This window comes from Acomys russatus, chromosome 19 (assembly GCF_903995435.1).
Source record: "Acomys russatus chromosome 19, mAcoRus1.1, whole genome shotgun sequence".
NCBI classification, from domain to species: Eukaryota; Metazoa; Chordata; class Mammalia; order Rodentia; family Muridae; genus Acomys; species Acomys russatus.
Window position 1 is genome coordinate 11,990,538 of NC_067155.1, and position 13,206 is coordinate 12,003,743.

At 51.9% G+C, this 13,206-nt stretch overlaps 1 protein-coding gene across 1 annotated transcript; it reads left to right on the plus strand.

Moving 5' to 3' along the window:
* The first annotated feature begins 1,905 nt into the window (after positions 1 to 1,905).
* Positions 1,906 to 11,504, plus strand: Ap2s1 (adaptor related protein complex 2 subunit sigma 1). Its single transcript, XM_051162462.1, has 5 exons — positions 1,906 to 2,073; positions 5,929 to 6,078; positions 9,543 to 9,656; positions 10,871 to 10,930; positions 11,125 to 11,504. The coding sequence occupies exons 1-5, from the start codon at positions 2,071 to 2,073 to the stop codon at positions 11,224 to 11,226; spliced, it is 429 nt and encodes a 142-aa protein (XP_051018419.1). The 5' UTR covers positions 1,906 to 2,070; the 3' UTR covers positions 11,227 to 11,504.
* Positions 11,505 to 13,206: the final 1,702 nt, after the last annotated feature.

Here is a 13,206-nt window from a genome sequence, read left to right on the forward strand (position 1 = left end):
GGCAGGCGGATCGCTGTGAGTTCGAGGCCAGCCTGGTCTACAAAGTGAGTCCAGGATGGCCAAGGCTACACAGAGAAACCCTGTCTCGAAAAACCAAAAAAAAAAAAAAAAAAAAAAAAGAAAAGAAAACCCTACTATTTCTGCCAGCTAGCGGTGCCACACACCTTTAATCCCAGCACTCGGGAGTCAGAGGGAGGAGGATCTCTGAGTTCAAGGCCAACGTGGTCTACAAAGTGAGTTCCGGCACAGCCAGGGCTACACAGAGAAAGCCTGTCTTGGAAAACAAAAACCAAACAACCCTACTATTTCTGAGACTGGGGTGGTGGTGTCTATAAGGCAGCCCCTTGGTAGGCAGAAGCAGGAGGATCAGGACCCCAAAGGCTCCTCCCCTACAAGGCTAGTTTTAGGCTTGTCTTTAAAAAAAGGGTAGGGGGCTGGAGAGATGGCTCAGTGGTTAAGAGCACTGCCTGCTCTTCCAAAGGACCCGGGTTCAATTCCCAGCACCCACATGGCAGCTCACAACTGTCTGTAACTCCAAGATCTGACACCCTCACACCAACACACATAAATTAAAAAATTAAATAAAAAATATTTTAAGAAAGAAAGAATATTTAAGAGAAAGAAAGAAAATCACCGGAGGGAAGGGTGAAACATGCTTTTGGACATTACAGGCATAACGCCATAAACTCACAGTAATTGAGATTACTGCTCAAATCCTGCAGGAGACCGACCCATCAACATTTATCCCCGGGGAGGCCAAAGGCTCCACCCTCCGGGAGGAATTGGGCGGGTTAACAGCTTCGCAGGTGCTGGAAGGGCGGGTCAGTGTTTAAGAGCTCTTGCTGCTTTTCGCCTCCCAGGACCCACATGGCAGTTTATAATCTTCCTTAACTCCAGTTTCTGGTTTTGTATGCTTTCTACTACCACTTTGGGCATTCCGTGCACGTTGTACACTTACGTACATTGCAGGTAAGAACTCATACACATAAAATAAGTGAAAAAGCCAAGGCTACACAGAGGAAACCTTGTCTCAAAAAAAGAAAATAAGTGAAAAAAAATTAAAAGCCAGTCTCAGTAGATGAGGGAGTCAAATTCCCAGTCGCATATTCAGTTAAGAATTGCCCTTGAGGCCGGGCGTGGTGATGCATGCCTTTAATCCCAGAGGCAGAGGCAGGTGGAGCTCTGTGAGTTTGAGGCCAGCCTGATCTACAAAGTGAGTCCAAAGCTACACGGAGAAACCCTATCTCGGGGAGAAAAAAAAAAAAAGGTGCCCTTGCTCAACTAAGTAACGGTCTCATCCACAAGCCTAGATAAATGCCCCACCCCACTCCGCAAAAATAGAAATTTGAGGAAGAAAGATTTTGGTGGAGGAGAAAGAAAGATAATGGTGTTTTTGGTTGGTTGATTGGTTGGTCGATTGCTTTGGTTTAGGTTTTGTCTTTTTTTTCCGCGACAGGGTTTCTCTGTATAGCCTTGGCTGTCCTAGATTTGCTTTCTAGACCACGCTGGCCTCGAACTCACAGAGATCCGCCTGGCCCTGTCTCCCCGAATGCTGAGATTACATACGTGTGCCACTGCGCCAGTCTAAGAAAGGAAGTAGTAGTAAGGGAATATTATCAAAGTGCATTATATATTATGAAATTGTAAAATTTTAGAAACTCAAGAAAAAACTACTACTCCCAGCATGCCCTTGGATGAGAAATTTGGGGCAGAAGAGCACTAGAACCACATTTCCCGAAATTCTACGCTCACTTCTGCTTTTAACCTATGGAAATTGTCGTTATACAAAGACCTTCCCCCCCCACAACGTCCAGCGTGCATTTGGTGGCTGGCTTTCTTGATAGGAAAAGGGTAATCGCAGAGCATGCTGGGAAGGCGTCCGGACAGGCGTCACCCTCACTTGCCAACGCTTGCGTTTAAACTACAACTCCCAGAAGGCCGTGAATGAGGAGGAAGGCGGGTTCTCCTGCCGGAAGTCAGCTCTAGCTCTGGGCCCCTCAACTGCAAGCCGAGCCGGAGCCACCCAGTTACAGCGGGACCCCGGCCTCTGGGGTCCGGACAGGCGTCGCCATGGTAACGGGGGGAACGTCGTACCGGGCACGGGCAGAGGGGAATGTCCACGCGCGAGCCGTGGAGTTTCGGTTTGGAGCTGACAAGCTTCCTCTTGCCGCGGATGATCCAGCCGGGCGCGGGCTCTCGGGATTGGGGTCGGGAAGGCGGGGGGGGGATCAGGGCCTAGATGCTGCGCCGCGGGGTGTGCTTGGGGCTCCAAGCTGGAGGATATGGAGGGGAGGGACTGCCTTGGTGGGAGGCATTTGGGGGAGAGTTTGAAACCACAGAGGAGGGGAGAAGACACTGGAGATGAGGAAGGGATGAGGAAGAAGAACCAGAGAGTCTACAGACGGGATAGGGAGGGCTCCTTATGGGAAGGAAGGAGCTGGCTTTAGGGAGCCCGAGTTTTGGGACAAGTTGGATAAAGCCAGGGGTGAGACTCTTTCCAAGGGGAGGAAGAGGACCCTGGAGACCGGAAGTCGGCCCCTGTAAGATTAGGGTTAGGGTACTGCCAAAGGAGAGAGGGCTCTAGAAGTTGGAAGTGGGCTCTCAAAGAGAATGAGGAGCCGCTGAATAGAACGTTCCACAGAGGAGAGATCTAGGGTGCAGAGTGGGCTTGGAGGAGTGACATTTGAGGTGGGGGGGGAGCTTTGGGAGCAAGGACTCAGCACTGGATTTGGGGGCGGGAGGGGGGGGAACCTCCACCTCCAAGATGGGGCCTTTGAAACTAAGAGATCTTTGGATAGGGACTTGGGAGAGACGATGAACGGGTGTGAGATGTCAGACCAGGAGATGAGTCTTCACCCAAGGAGCAGTAGGGAACTTGGAGGCACGATGTGACCTTTGTAGCAAGAGAGGCCAGCCTGGGTAAGGGAGAAAAAGGTGCTTGGAATGAAGGTTGGAAGAATGTTCGCGGAGAGGGGCCAAAGGTGAGGAGATGGACGTTAGAACTGGACATCAGGGGAGATGGTTGGGAGGCTCCCTGAGGGGACAGCAGAGGACAGCTACAGGGACAAGGGGCTTCTCAGATGTGTTCCCAGGGGAGGAACGATTCTCACTTGGGGGGGGACACAGAAGTATTGGTTGGGGGAGGCAGGTAGGACACAGGGGGCTTAACTGAGCCCTGCTGTTAGCTGCTCTCCGCTTTCTTTCTCACCTGTGCCGGGCTCTGCCCTAGCCTGCCCGCTGCGCCCACCCCTTTCCTTCCTGGGCTGCCCCAGAACTGGGTTTCCCTGGCTCAGCAGAAGGAGTTCTTGGAAGGAGCGTGTAACATCCTGTTTCCCATTTCTCTGCTTAGGTTAGATGAGGCTGCTAGATTGAGTGAAGGAGGCTTTTAGGGAAGAGAGTGGGAGACCGTAAAGAACCAAGATTTTGAGCAGCGGGCTCTGCCTTCTGCTTGTGATAACCGTTTTCCTGGGAGTCCTCCCGTCCCGGCTCAGACAGACAAGGCTCAAAGCTAAGCTTCCCAGCAGGGAACCTTCGAGCCATGGTTTTCTATTTCTTTCCTCAGTACCTAGGATTGAACCCCGGTATTGAACCTAGGGTTTGGGGCATACTACATGAGTACTTTGCCTTCGGCTAAATTCCCAGCCTTGTGGTTTCTCTCTCTCTCCTTCTTTCCTTTCTCTCTCTCAACTCCTCTTTGATCCCTCCCTCCCTCCCTCTCTCTCCCCCTCCCCACCCATCCCTTCCTTTTTTTTTTTTTTTTTTTTTTTAGTATTGAGGATGAAACCCAGAGCCTTATACATGGTAGTCAAGTACCCTGCCCCTGAATTACATTTTGGTCCTTTCCTTGTGTTTTTGTTTTTGTTTCTGTTTTTTACATTATGTGTGTGGAGGTCAAGAGCAACTTGCAGGACTCAGTTCTTTCCTTGCACCATGTGGGTCCCCAGAGCTCGAACTCAGGTCTTCAGGCTTTGCAACCCCCAGCTTTTTTTTTTTTTTTTTTTATTTTGAGACGGGGTCTTGCAGGTGTCCCGGGCTGCCTTCGAACTCCCAGCCTCCCTGTCTTAGCCTTCACAGTAGCCGCAATTACAGATGTGTGTCACTGGCTGGCTGGGGCACCAGTTTCTGAAACGACAGCACACACTTTGTAATGCTACTAAGAGGCTGTACCTCCTATAGGTGTTACCCAGTTCAGTAGTCTGAGGGAGGAGGGAGGCCCATTGTGTCCGTTACACAGAAGGGGAAACTGAGGCCCAGAGATGCTAAGTGATCTGCCCATGAGCATACAGCCACTGCCTGGTGGTACTTAGGGTGTTTTCTAGCTCAGGAGCGTGTGCTCTTAGCTTGGTTGATTGAATTCATCTAGGTCAGTGGCTCTCAACCTGGGGGTCACGACCCCCCTGGGAGTCAAATGACCCTTTGACAGGGGTCGCCCAAGATCATCAGAAGAAGCATTTACATCACGATTGGTATCACTAGCAAAATTACAGTTATGAAGTAGTCACGCAAAACTTTATGGTTGGCAGTCATCACAACATGAGGAGCTTATTAAAGGGTTGCAGTATTTAGGAAGGTTGAGAACCAATGGTCTAGATCATAATGCCTGCTAGTTCTACTGAGGACTCAGTGGACACTGGGTGCTCATGGTGACACGTGTACAGTGGTGAACAGGTTAAATCACCCTTCCAACATTTGATGGGGTGAAGTTCAGGGCACCTGTTCTTGTTTTATTTTGTTTTTTTGAGAGTGGGTCTTGATATGTAAGTTCCAGACCTTGGCTGGTCTGGAACTCAGTGTGTAGGCCGAGCTTCCTCATAGTTACAGTGATTCTCCTGCCTCTTGCCTCCAGGGTGCTGACTGAGATTCTATCAGGCACCATTAAACCCAGGCATGGTGGCCTATATATATAATCTCAGATCTCTGAGAGGCTGAGACAGGAGGATTGCCCCAAGTTCTGAGCCAACTTAAGCTTGTCTTTGTGGGTGGGGAGGAGACAGGGTTTCTTCTTGGAAGCTTTGGCTGTCCTGGAACTTGCTCTGTAGACCAGGCTGGCATCGAACTCACAGAGATCCACCTGCCTCTGCCTCCCAAGAACTGGGACTAAAGGCGTGCGCCACCACTACCTGGCTGGGAGACCCTATCTTTGAAACACAGGAAACAATGGCTGGAGAGATGGCTCAGCAGTGAAGAGCATCTGTCACTCTTGCAGAGGACCCAAGTGTCAACCACCTGGACCTCCAGCTGCAAGAGATGCCTCTGGTGTCTATGGGTGCCTGCACACAAGGTCACATGCAAACACGAATAACAAAGCGCAGCTGAGCTCCATTACATGTCTGTAATCCCAGAATTTGGGAAGTAGAGGCAAGAACAGGAGTCCAAGGTCTGCTTGGCTGTACAGTAAGTTTGAAGCCAGCCTGGGCTACATGAGACCCTGTCTCAAAAAAAAAAAAAAAAGGCGTATGTGGTGGGAACTCGGACACAAGAAGTCTAAATATAAACAGTGCCTGTTTAGCCAGCATTGACTTGGTTAATAACTTGATACTTGGTAGCCGTCATGCCCCAGTGAGGGGCTGGAGGTGCAGCGCAGCAGTGGAGTTCCTGCCCGGCTTGCACACTTGCGTGCTTCTCCAGCAATGTGGACGACCCCTCCTCCCTCGCCTCCGACAAAATGGAGCATGTTGGGAAACTTGATGTGAGGGTGAGGGGGTGGCTGCAGAGATGGATATAAGATAAACTAAAGCCTGGGACTTGGTCAGCCACTCAGTGAGAGAGGGGGACACAGGGACTTGGAGTGACCCAGCAGGGGCCAAGGAGGCAGCCTTGAGAGCTGGCTACAGGGAGACCCTGTCCATCCGTCGTCCCCCCCCCCCCCCCCCCCGCCATCTCGCCATCTCTCCCCTGAGGTGACCGTGTCCCCGCCTCTCTCCCCAGATCCGCTTCATCCTCATCCAGAACCGGGCAGGCAAGACGCGCCTGGCCAAGTGGTACATGCAGTTTGATGACGACGAGAAGCAGAAGTTGATAGAGGAAGTGCACGCCGTGGTCACCGTCAGGGACGCCAAGCACACCAACTTTGTGGAGGTAACTGGCACCCTTCATACCTCTTTCAGCCCCCCTACTTCCCGGCACCTCTGCTTCCTGCCCACGACCCCACCTCTTCTCATTAATCCGCTTTTAGCTCTCTTTATTTTTCAGGGGTTAGGGCTACGGTGAGTAAAGTGCTTGCTGCACTGTCTGAGGAGTTGAGTTTGGATCCTCAACGGGCCACAAACCTTGTTTGTTCAGGTGCCTTTTCAGTCCAGATCTGAAGGGCTAAGGGAGTAGACAGGTGTTTTTTCAGAGCCACAGAGCATTCCAAGCTCCCAGGGGAGCAGCCAGTGCAAAGGCCCTGAGGCAGAAGCACAGGCACAGCATTCCAGGCAAGGAGACTCAGCCTGCCTGAGCTCCTGAGGTCTTCTGGGACACTCGGTGGCCAGAGGCACAGAAAGGTTTTGAGCAGTAGGCCATGGGTTGGCACAAGCTTCCAGGATCCCCGATTTGCTTGGGTATTTATTTATTATTGTGAGAAAGAGCATGCACCCCACCGCGTGTATGTGACTGGAGGTCATCTTGGGAAACTGCACTGCAGTGTATGTCTGTAACCCTGCCACTGCAGTGCATGCCTGCGACCCTAACTCTGCAGTGTATGTCTGTAACCCTAGCACTGTGGTGCATGTCTGTAACCCTAGCACTGCAGTGCATGCCTGTGACCCTAGCACTGCAGTGCATGCCTGCGACCCTAGCACTGCAGTGCATGCCTGCTACCCTAACACTGCAGCGCATGCCTGCGACCCTAGCACTGCAGTGCATGCCTGTGACCCTAACATTCTGTGTAAGCCTGTAATGCTAACATTGTGTTGCATGCCTGTAATACAGATACTCAATTCCTGTGTATGTTTATGTTTGTGGCGAGGCGGGGTGCAGAGGCCAGAGTGTCATTCCTCAGGAGCTGTCTCCTTGTGTTCTAAGATAGGATCTCTCATTAGGCTGGGTGCTCATTGATTAGTCTAATCTGTCAAGCCAGAAAGTTCCAGTGAGCCTCCTGTCTCAGCTTTCCAGCTCTGGGATTAAAGCCTGTGCACCATGCCTGCTTTGTCTTTGTCCAGCCCCACCTTCCTTCCTCACTTGAGAAGGATGTCTATCTGTCCCTCTGTGTGTCTGTCTTTCTGTCTGTCTATCTACGTATCTATCTATCTATCTATCTATCTTCCCTCTCTTTCTTTCTTTCTTTTATTTTTTGAGACAGGGTTTCTCTGTGTAGCCCTGGCTGTCCTGGACTCTCTTTGTAGATCAGCCTGGCCTCCCAGAGATCCGCCTACCTCTGCCTCCCAAGTGCTGGGACTAAAGGCGTGTGCCACCACACCTGGCGTCCTCCCCACCCCCCAACCCCCCTTTAGCTATAGTTTCACTCTGTAGCCCTGGGTGATCTCTAGCCCTGACTGTCTCCTTGCCGTTGACTCAGAAGTGACAGTTTTCTTGACACTTGGGAAGTGGCAGTGCAAAGGTCAGGAAAAATTTGAAGCTAGTCTGGTCTCTATATAAAGTTCCAAACCAGAGTTATATAGAGAAATACTGTCTCTACAAATAATAAATAAATAACAAGCAAAATAATAAAAAAGAATGGGCTGAGCCGAAAAGAATAAAAATTCCAGGACTGAGGCGAGTGTGGTGGTGCATGCCTTTAATACCAGCACTTAGGAGGCAGATCACTGTGAGTTCAGGGCCAGCCTGGTCTACAAAGTGAGTCTAGGATGGCCAAGGCTGCACAGAGAAACCCCATCTCGAAAAACAAAAATTCCGGGACCCATGGGCTGGAGAGATGACTCAGAAGTTAAGAGCACCTGCTGCTCTTCCAAAGAGTCCTGAGTTCAATTCCCAGCAACCACATAGTGGTTCACAACCATCTATGAGATCTGGTGCCCTCTTCTGGTGTGCATGCAAGCAGAACACTTTATACATAGTAATAAATTAAAAAAAAAAAAAATTCCAGGACCCACAAAATATGTAGGTCCCCACAGTTACCACCAGGTGGTGCTCTACACACATTCCAGACAACTAGGATTTGGCTAAATACCAGCCATATCCCAGTGTCTGTCCATGTACCTGTGTGCTCCTCCTTTGTTCACTATGCTAGGCCAGTGCACCACTGAGCCACGCCCCCAGCCCCTCACTGGGGGATTCTAGGTAGGGGCTCTACCACTGAGCCACGCCCCCAGCCCCTCACTGGGGGATTCTAGGCAGGGGTTCTACTACTGAGCCACGCCCCCAGCCCCTCACTGGGGATTCTAGGCAGGGGCTCTACCACTGAGCCACACCCCCAGCTCCTCACTGGGGGATTCGAGGCAGGGGCTCTACCACTGAGCCACGCCCCCAGCCCCTCACTGGGGGATTCTAGGCAGGGGCTCTACCGTTGAGCCATGCCCCCAGCCCCTCACTGGGGGATTCTAGGCAGGGGCTCTACCACTGAGCCATGCCCCCAGCCCCTCACTGGGGGTTCTAGGCAGGGGCTCTACCACTGAGCCACGCCCCCAGCCCCTCACTGGGGGATTCTAGGCGGGAGCTCTGCCACTGAGCCATGCCCCCAGCCCCTGTCCAGCTCTCAGTCTTTAGTATAGCTGCACATAGAGCTAAATCTGCCCCTAACCCAGGTGTCTAGCTTGTGAGCTGGGTAAGCATTGTTCTAATATTTACAGGTATTGAGCTTTCATTACCTGGAACTCTAAAATCCAAAATGTCTCAAAATAAGAAACTTCTGTGGAGTGTGTGTGTGTGTGTGTGTGTGTGTGTGTGTGTCCAAAGTCTGAAACTTTGAAGCAGGTGTAGTGCTGCACTTCTATAATTCTAGAACTTGGGAAGTAGAGGCAGGAGGATCAGGAGTTCGAGGCCATCCTCAGCTACATAGCCAGTTCAAGTCTAGCCTGGGCTATATGGTCGATCCTATCCTTAAAAACAAAACAAAACAAAGCAAATAGGTGAACCTTTTATTTTATTTTATTTTGTTTTATTTTTGAGATAGGGCCCACTACATAGCCCAGACTTTCTTCAAACACGTGATCCTTCTGCCTCAGCTCCCTAGGACTGGGGTCACAGCTGCCAGGCCTAGTCGCAGCCCTTGCCCTGGCTCCTTCACAGTCTGTTCCCTGGGCCTGGGCCTCCCCTGGCTGACTCTGGCTCTCAACTCACAGTTCCCTCCATCAGGAAGCCTCCCTGATGCCCAGGATGAGAATGGATTAGGGCCCCACTGGGAACCCCAAAACCCAGTCCTGCCAACCCTGGGGATTCCCATCCCATGGCCTGGCCGAGTGAGCTTCTGCTGGGCCATGCACCAGAGCCCTTCCCCCAAGCCAGGAACAGCCATGCCTGGGGTCACACACACAGTGCAACAGCAGCAGCGGCCCCTCTGCCAGGCTCAGTCCTGACTCCTTTCTGCCTGGGGTCACACACACAGTGCAACAGCAGCAGCGGCCCCTCTGCCGGGCTCAGTCCTGACTCCTTTCTGCCCACAGTTCCGGAATTTCAAGATCATCTACCGACGCTACGCTGGCCTCTACTTTTGCATCTGTGTGGACGTCAACGACAACAACCTGGCCTATCTCGAGGCCATTCACAACTTCGTAGAAGTGAGTCAACAAAGGCCCTGGGCCCCTGTGCTGCCTCCCTCCGTGTGCGTGGTCTGTCTGTCCAGTCTACCTCTCCTTCCTCACTTCCTTCATCTGCTCCAGCCAGCTGTCTCCCCCATCTGCCCATCTGCCACCCGCCCTGCCTTTGACTCTAGTCACGGTGTGAGTGTGTTGGTACAATGGCGTGCGTGTGGAGCTCAGAAGATGGCATGGAGTTGGTGCTCCCCTGCCAGCCTGTGGGCTCCAGGGCTTAAACCCAGGGCCACAGGCTTGGCAGCAGGCACCTTGACCAGCTGAGCCCTCTTCCTGGCCCATCTCTTGGTGTCACAGTTGGAGCCTTCAGCTGTCTTGTTGTCTGTCACCCAGCTGTCTGTCCTCACTGCTTCTGTCACTAGTTCTGTCTCTCTGATCTCTTGATCACTGGTCTGTTTGTGTGAGACAGTGTCTTACCATGTGGCCCAGGACAGCCTGGGATTCATGATCCAGTGTCCCCTCGGTTGTCCCTGTGCTTGATGACAGGCGACACAGTGCATTGCTGTCTCTTAATCCATCCATTGCCGGTTGGTGAGGGGAGGAGTGTGTGCATGCGGAGTATCAGGTGGGCAGGTGCCCAAGGACCCAGAAGGCATTGGCTCCGCCTTATGTTGGAGTTACAGGCAATTGTGAGCCACCTGATGTGGGTGCTGGAAACCAAACTTGAGACTTCTAGAAGAGCAGCCTGTGCTCTTAACTGCCGAGCCACCTCTCCAGTTGCACAAACCTTCCCCTTTTTTTGGAGACGGGTCTCATATAGCCTACCTCAAGCTTGCTATATATATAGCCAGGGGTTACCTTGAATTCCCAGGCCTCCTCTACTTCCCGCGGGCTAGGATTCCACATGTCCACCAAGCAGGTTTTCTGCAGTGTTGGAGATGGGCCACAGGGCTTCGCGGATGCTAGGCAAACAGTGAGCTACGTCCCCAGGCCTCCCAGTCCGTCTCTGATTTCATATTTTACTGACTAGTATCGTCATGCATGCATAGTGTCTGCGCGCTGTGTGCGCATGCAGGCACACGTGTGCCACAGCTCACACACGGCAGCCAGAGGTCACCTTTGGGACTTGGTGGGACGCAGGGTTCAAAGTCAGGTTTGCTCAGCGCTGTTAGCCTCAGAGCCATATCGCCAGCCCTGTCTGCACGCGCCCCTTATCACTGGTCTCCATTTCCCTCCCTCAGGTGTTAAATGAATATTTCCACAATGTCTGTGAGCTGGACCTGGTGTTCAACTTCTACAAGGTAGGCTTTTGGGGAAGAGAAGCCACAGAGGTGTGGCCAGAGCCACCAGAGATCTGCGGGCCCTCCCCCACCCCCAATTCTGTTTCCCTGCTCGGGGTGTAACCACTGGGCTCCGAAGGACTGGCGAATGCTGCCGCCAGCCCCTTCCTTCCTTCCCTCGCTCCAGCTTTCCCCTGCCTCCCTTCCTTGCCCAGGTTTACACGGTGGTAGATGAGATGTTCCTGGCAGGGGAAATCCGAGAGACCAGCCAGACGAAGGTGCTGAAGCAGCTGCTGATGCTGCAATCCCTGGAGTGAGGTGGCCTCCGCCCAGCCCGGCCCCGCTGGACCAACCTGCCCGCTCACCCCCTGCCAGGCCCGAGGCCCACCCCAGCAGCCCACTCCCTTCCTCAGCTGCCCCAGAGGAAGGACCCAGCAGGGTCTAAGGCCGCAGGGGAGGAGGTTGTAACCCGCTGCCTCTGAGCCCTGCTTTGACGGCAGAGGCCACCCTGATGTCCTGAGTAACTGTGCCATTGTCGTGTGATGCTGTGAGTGTGCGTGTGTGCAGCCCCAATAAACCTATGGTCCTGCCAGGCCCAGCCGTCTCCGGATCTTGTCTGTCTTCCCTGGGAGCCAGAGACCCTCAGGAAGCCTCGCCCTTGGTCCATCACTCTGTCCCATTGGTCTAAGAAAAGCAGAGAGACCTAAGGATACTTCAGACATGAGTCTGCCTGCAAAGGGCCCCAACACTGTTAGGGGGTAACAAGTGAACACTTGCTCTAAAATCCTGCTCAGTGAGTGGACCTAAGAGCCCCGAGAATCTGCAGACAGCACCAACATACATGCCCAGCCCTGGATTCTGCTTTGATTTGAGAGCTGGGCTTCCTATGTAGTATAAAATGCAAGTTTTTTTTTTTTTTTTTTTTCTGTCCCTGCCCGAGCTCACAAATAATGACCCGGAGGCCTGTATATTTATTTGGAGCTCCAAGCACTATAGCTGGGTAGACACTCAGCTACACTAACCCACCAACAATGGCCTGGCCTCCTTCTGAGCCCCGTGGCCCATTACCTGCCATCTTAGTCTCATCCTGGCTGCTGCTGCTTCGTCCATATCCAGACGGTGACTTCTACCTCTCTTTGGCCCCCACCTGGGACCCTTTCTCCCCAAGGCTTAGAAGTCCCCCTTATCTTATGCCCAGCTCTTGGGTGTTTAACTCTTTTTAAACTTTCTTTTTCTTTTCTTTTTTTTTTTTTTAATTTTATTTATGCATACAATGTTTTGTCTGCATGTACACCTGCACCCCAGAAGAGGGCACCAGATCTCATTACAGATGGTTGTGAGCATCCATGTGGTTGCTGGGAATTGAACTCAGGACCTTTGGAAGAGCAGCCATTAAGTGCTCTTAACCTCTGAGCCATCTCTCCAGCCCTGTTCAGCTCTTGATTTAACCAATTAGAAGGTAAGAGAAAGAACAGTGTTTACAACATACTAAGACAGGAGATGCATCATAGTCATGACAGTGCCAAAATCTGGACTGCAAGAAGATCTCTGCCTAAACAAACTCACGCCTTTAATCCCAGCACTCTGGGAGGCAGAGGTGGGAAGATCGCTGTGAGTTTGAGACCAACCTGGTCTACAAAGCAAGTCCAAGACAGCCAAGGCTACACAGAGAAACCCTGTCTCAAAAAAACAACAAAAACAAAAACCACACAGAGAAACCCTGTCTTCAAACAAACAAATGAACATTTGAAAATACAAGGATAATCTTAACACAGTGCACAAAAAGATTATCCCCACAAGGTAGCCTTGTCCAGCCTGGGACTCACTAACTCTCCCTCCCAAATGCTGAGGTGAAGGCATGAGCCACAAGGTCCAGCTCAGCCCCACCAAGATCAGGGAGTGCAGTGTCTCACTACATCCAGTTTCTGAAGAATTACTTTGTGCTTGTCAAGATTATCAAGCCAAGGGACATGGCTGAGCCCAGGAAGGTGACAGACTTACCAAAGTTCATTGCCTGCATTAGGTTGAGGTGGAGCTACTTTTTGAGACCTGGCAGGTGGTTCCAAATACTTGTTCCTACCTACTGGACCCCATGGTCCCTGGCACTGTGGGTGCTCAGCTCCTTGTTGCCAAGTGGGCTGGGACAATTCCTGATGTGACTACCCTTAGCCTGGGCAGATTCTAGCTTTTACCCACTGAGTATCACAGTAGACCCTCTGAGCAGTGTGACAACAGAAGATGGCCCTGAAATCTGCCCTGGGGGGCTCATGACTCTAATGCCAGATATTTAAGAGGCT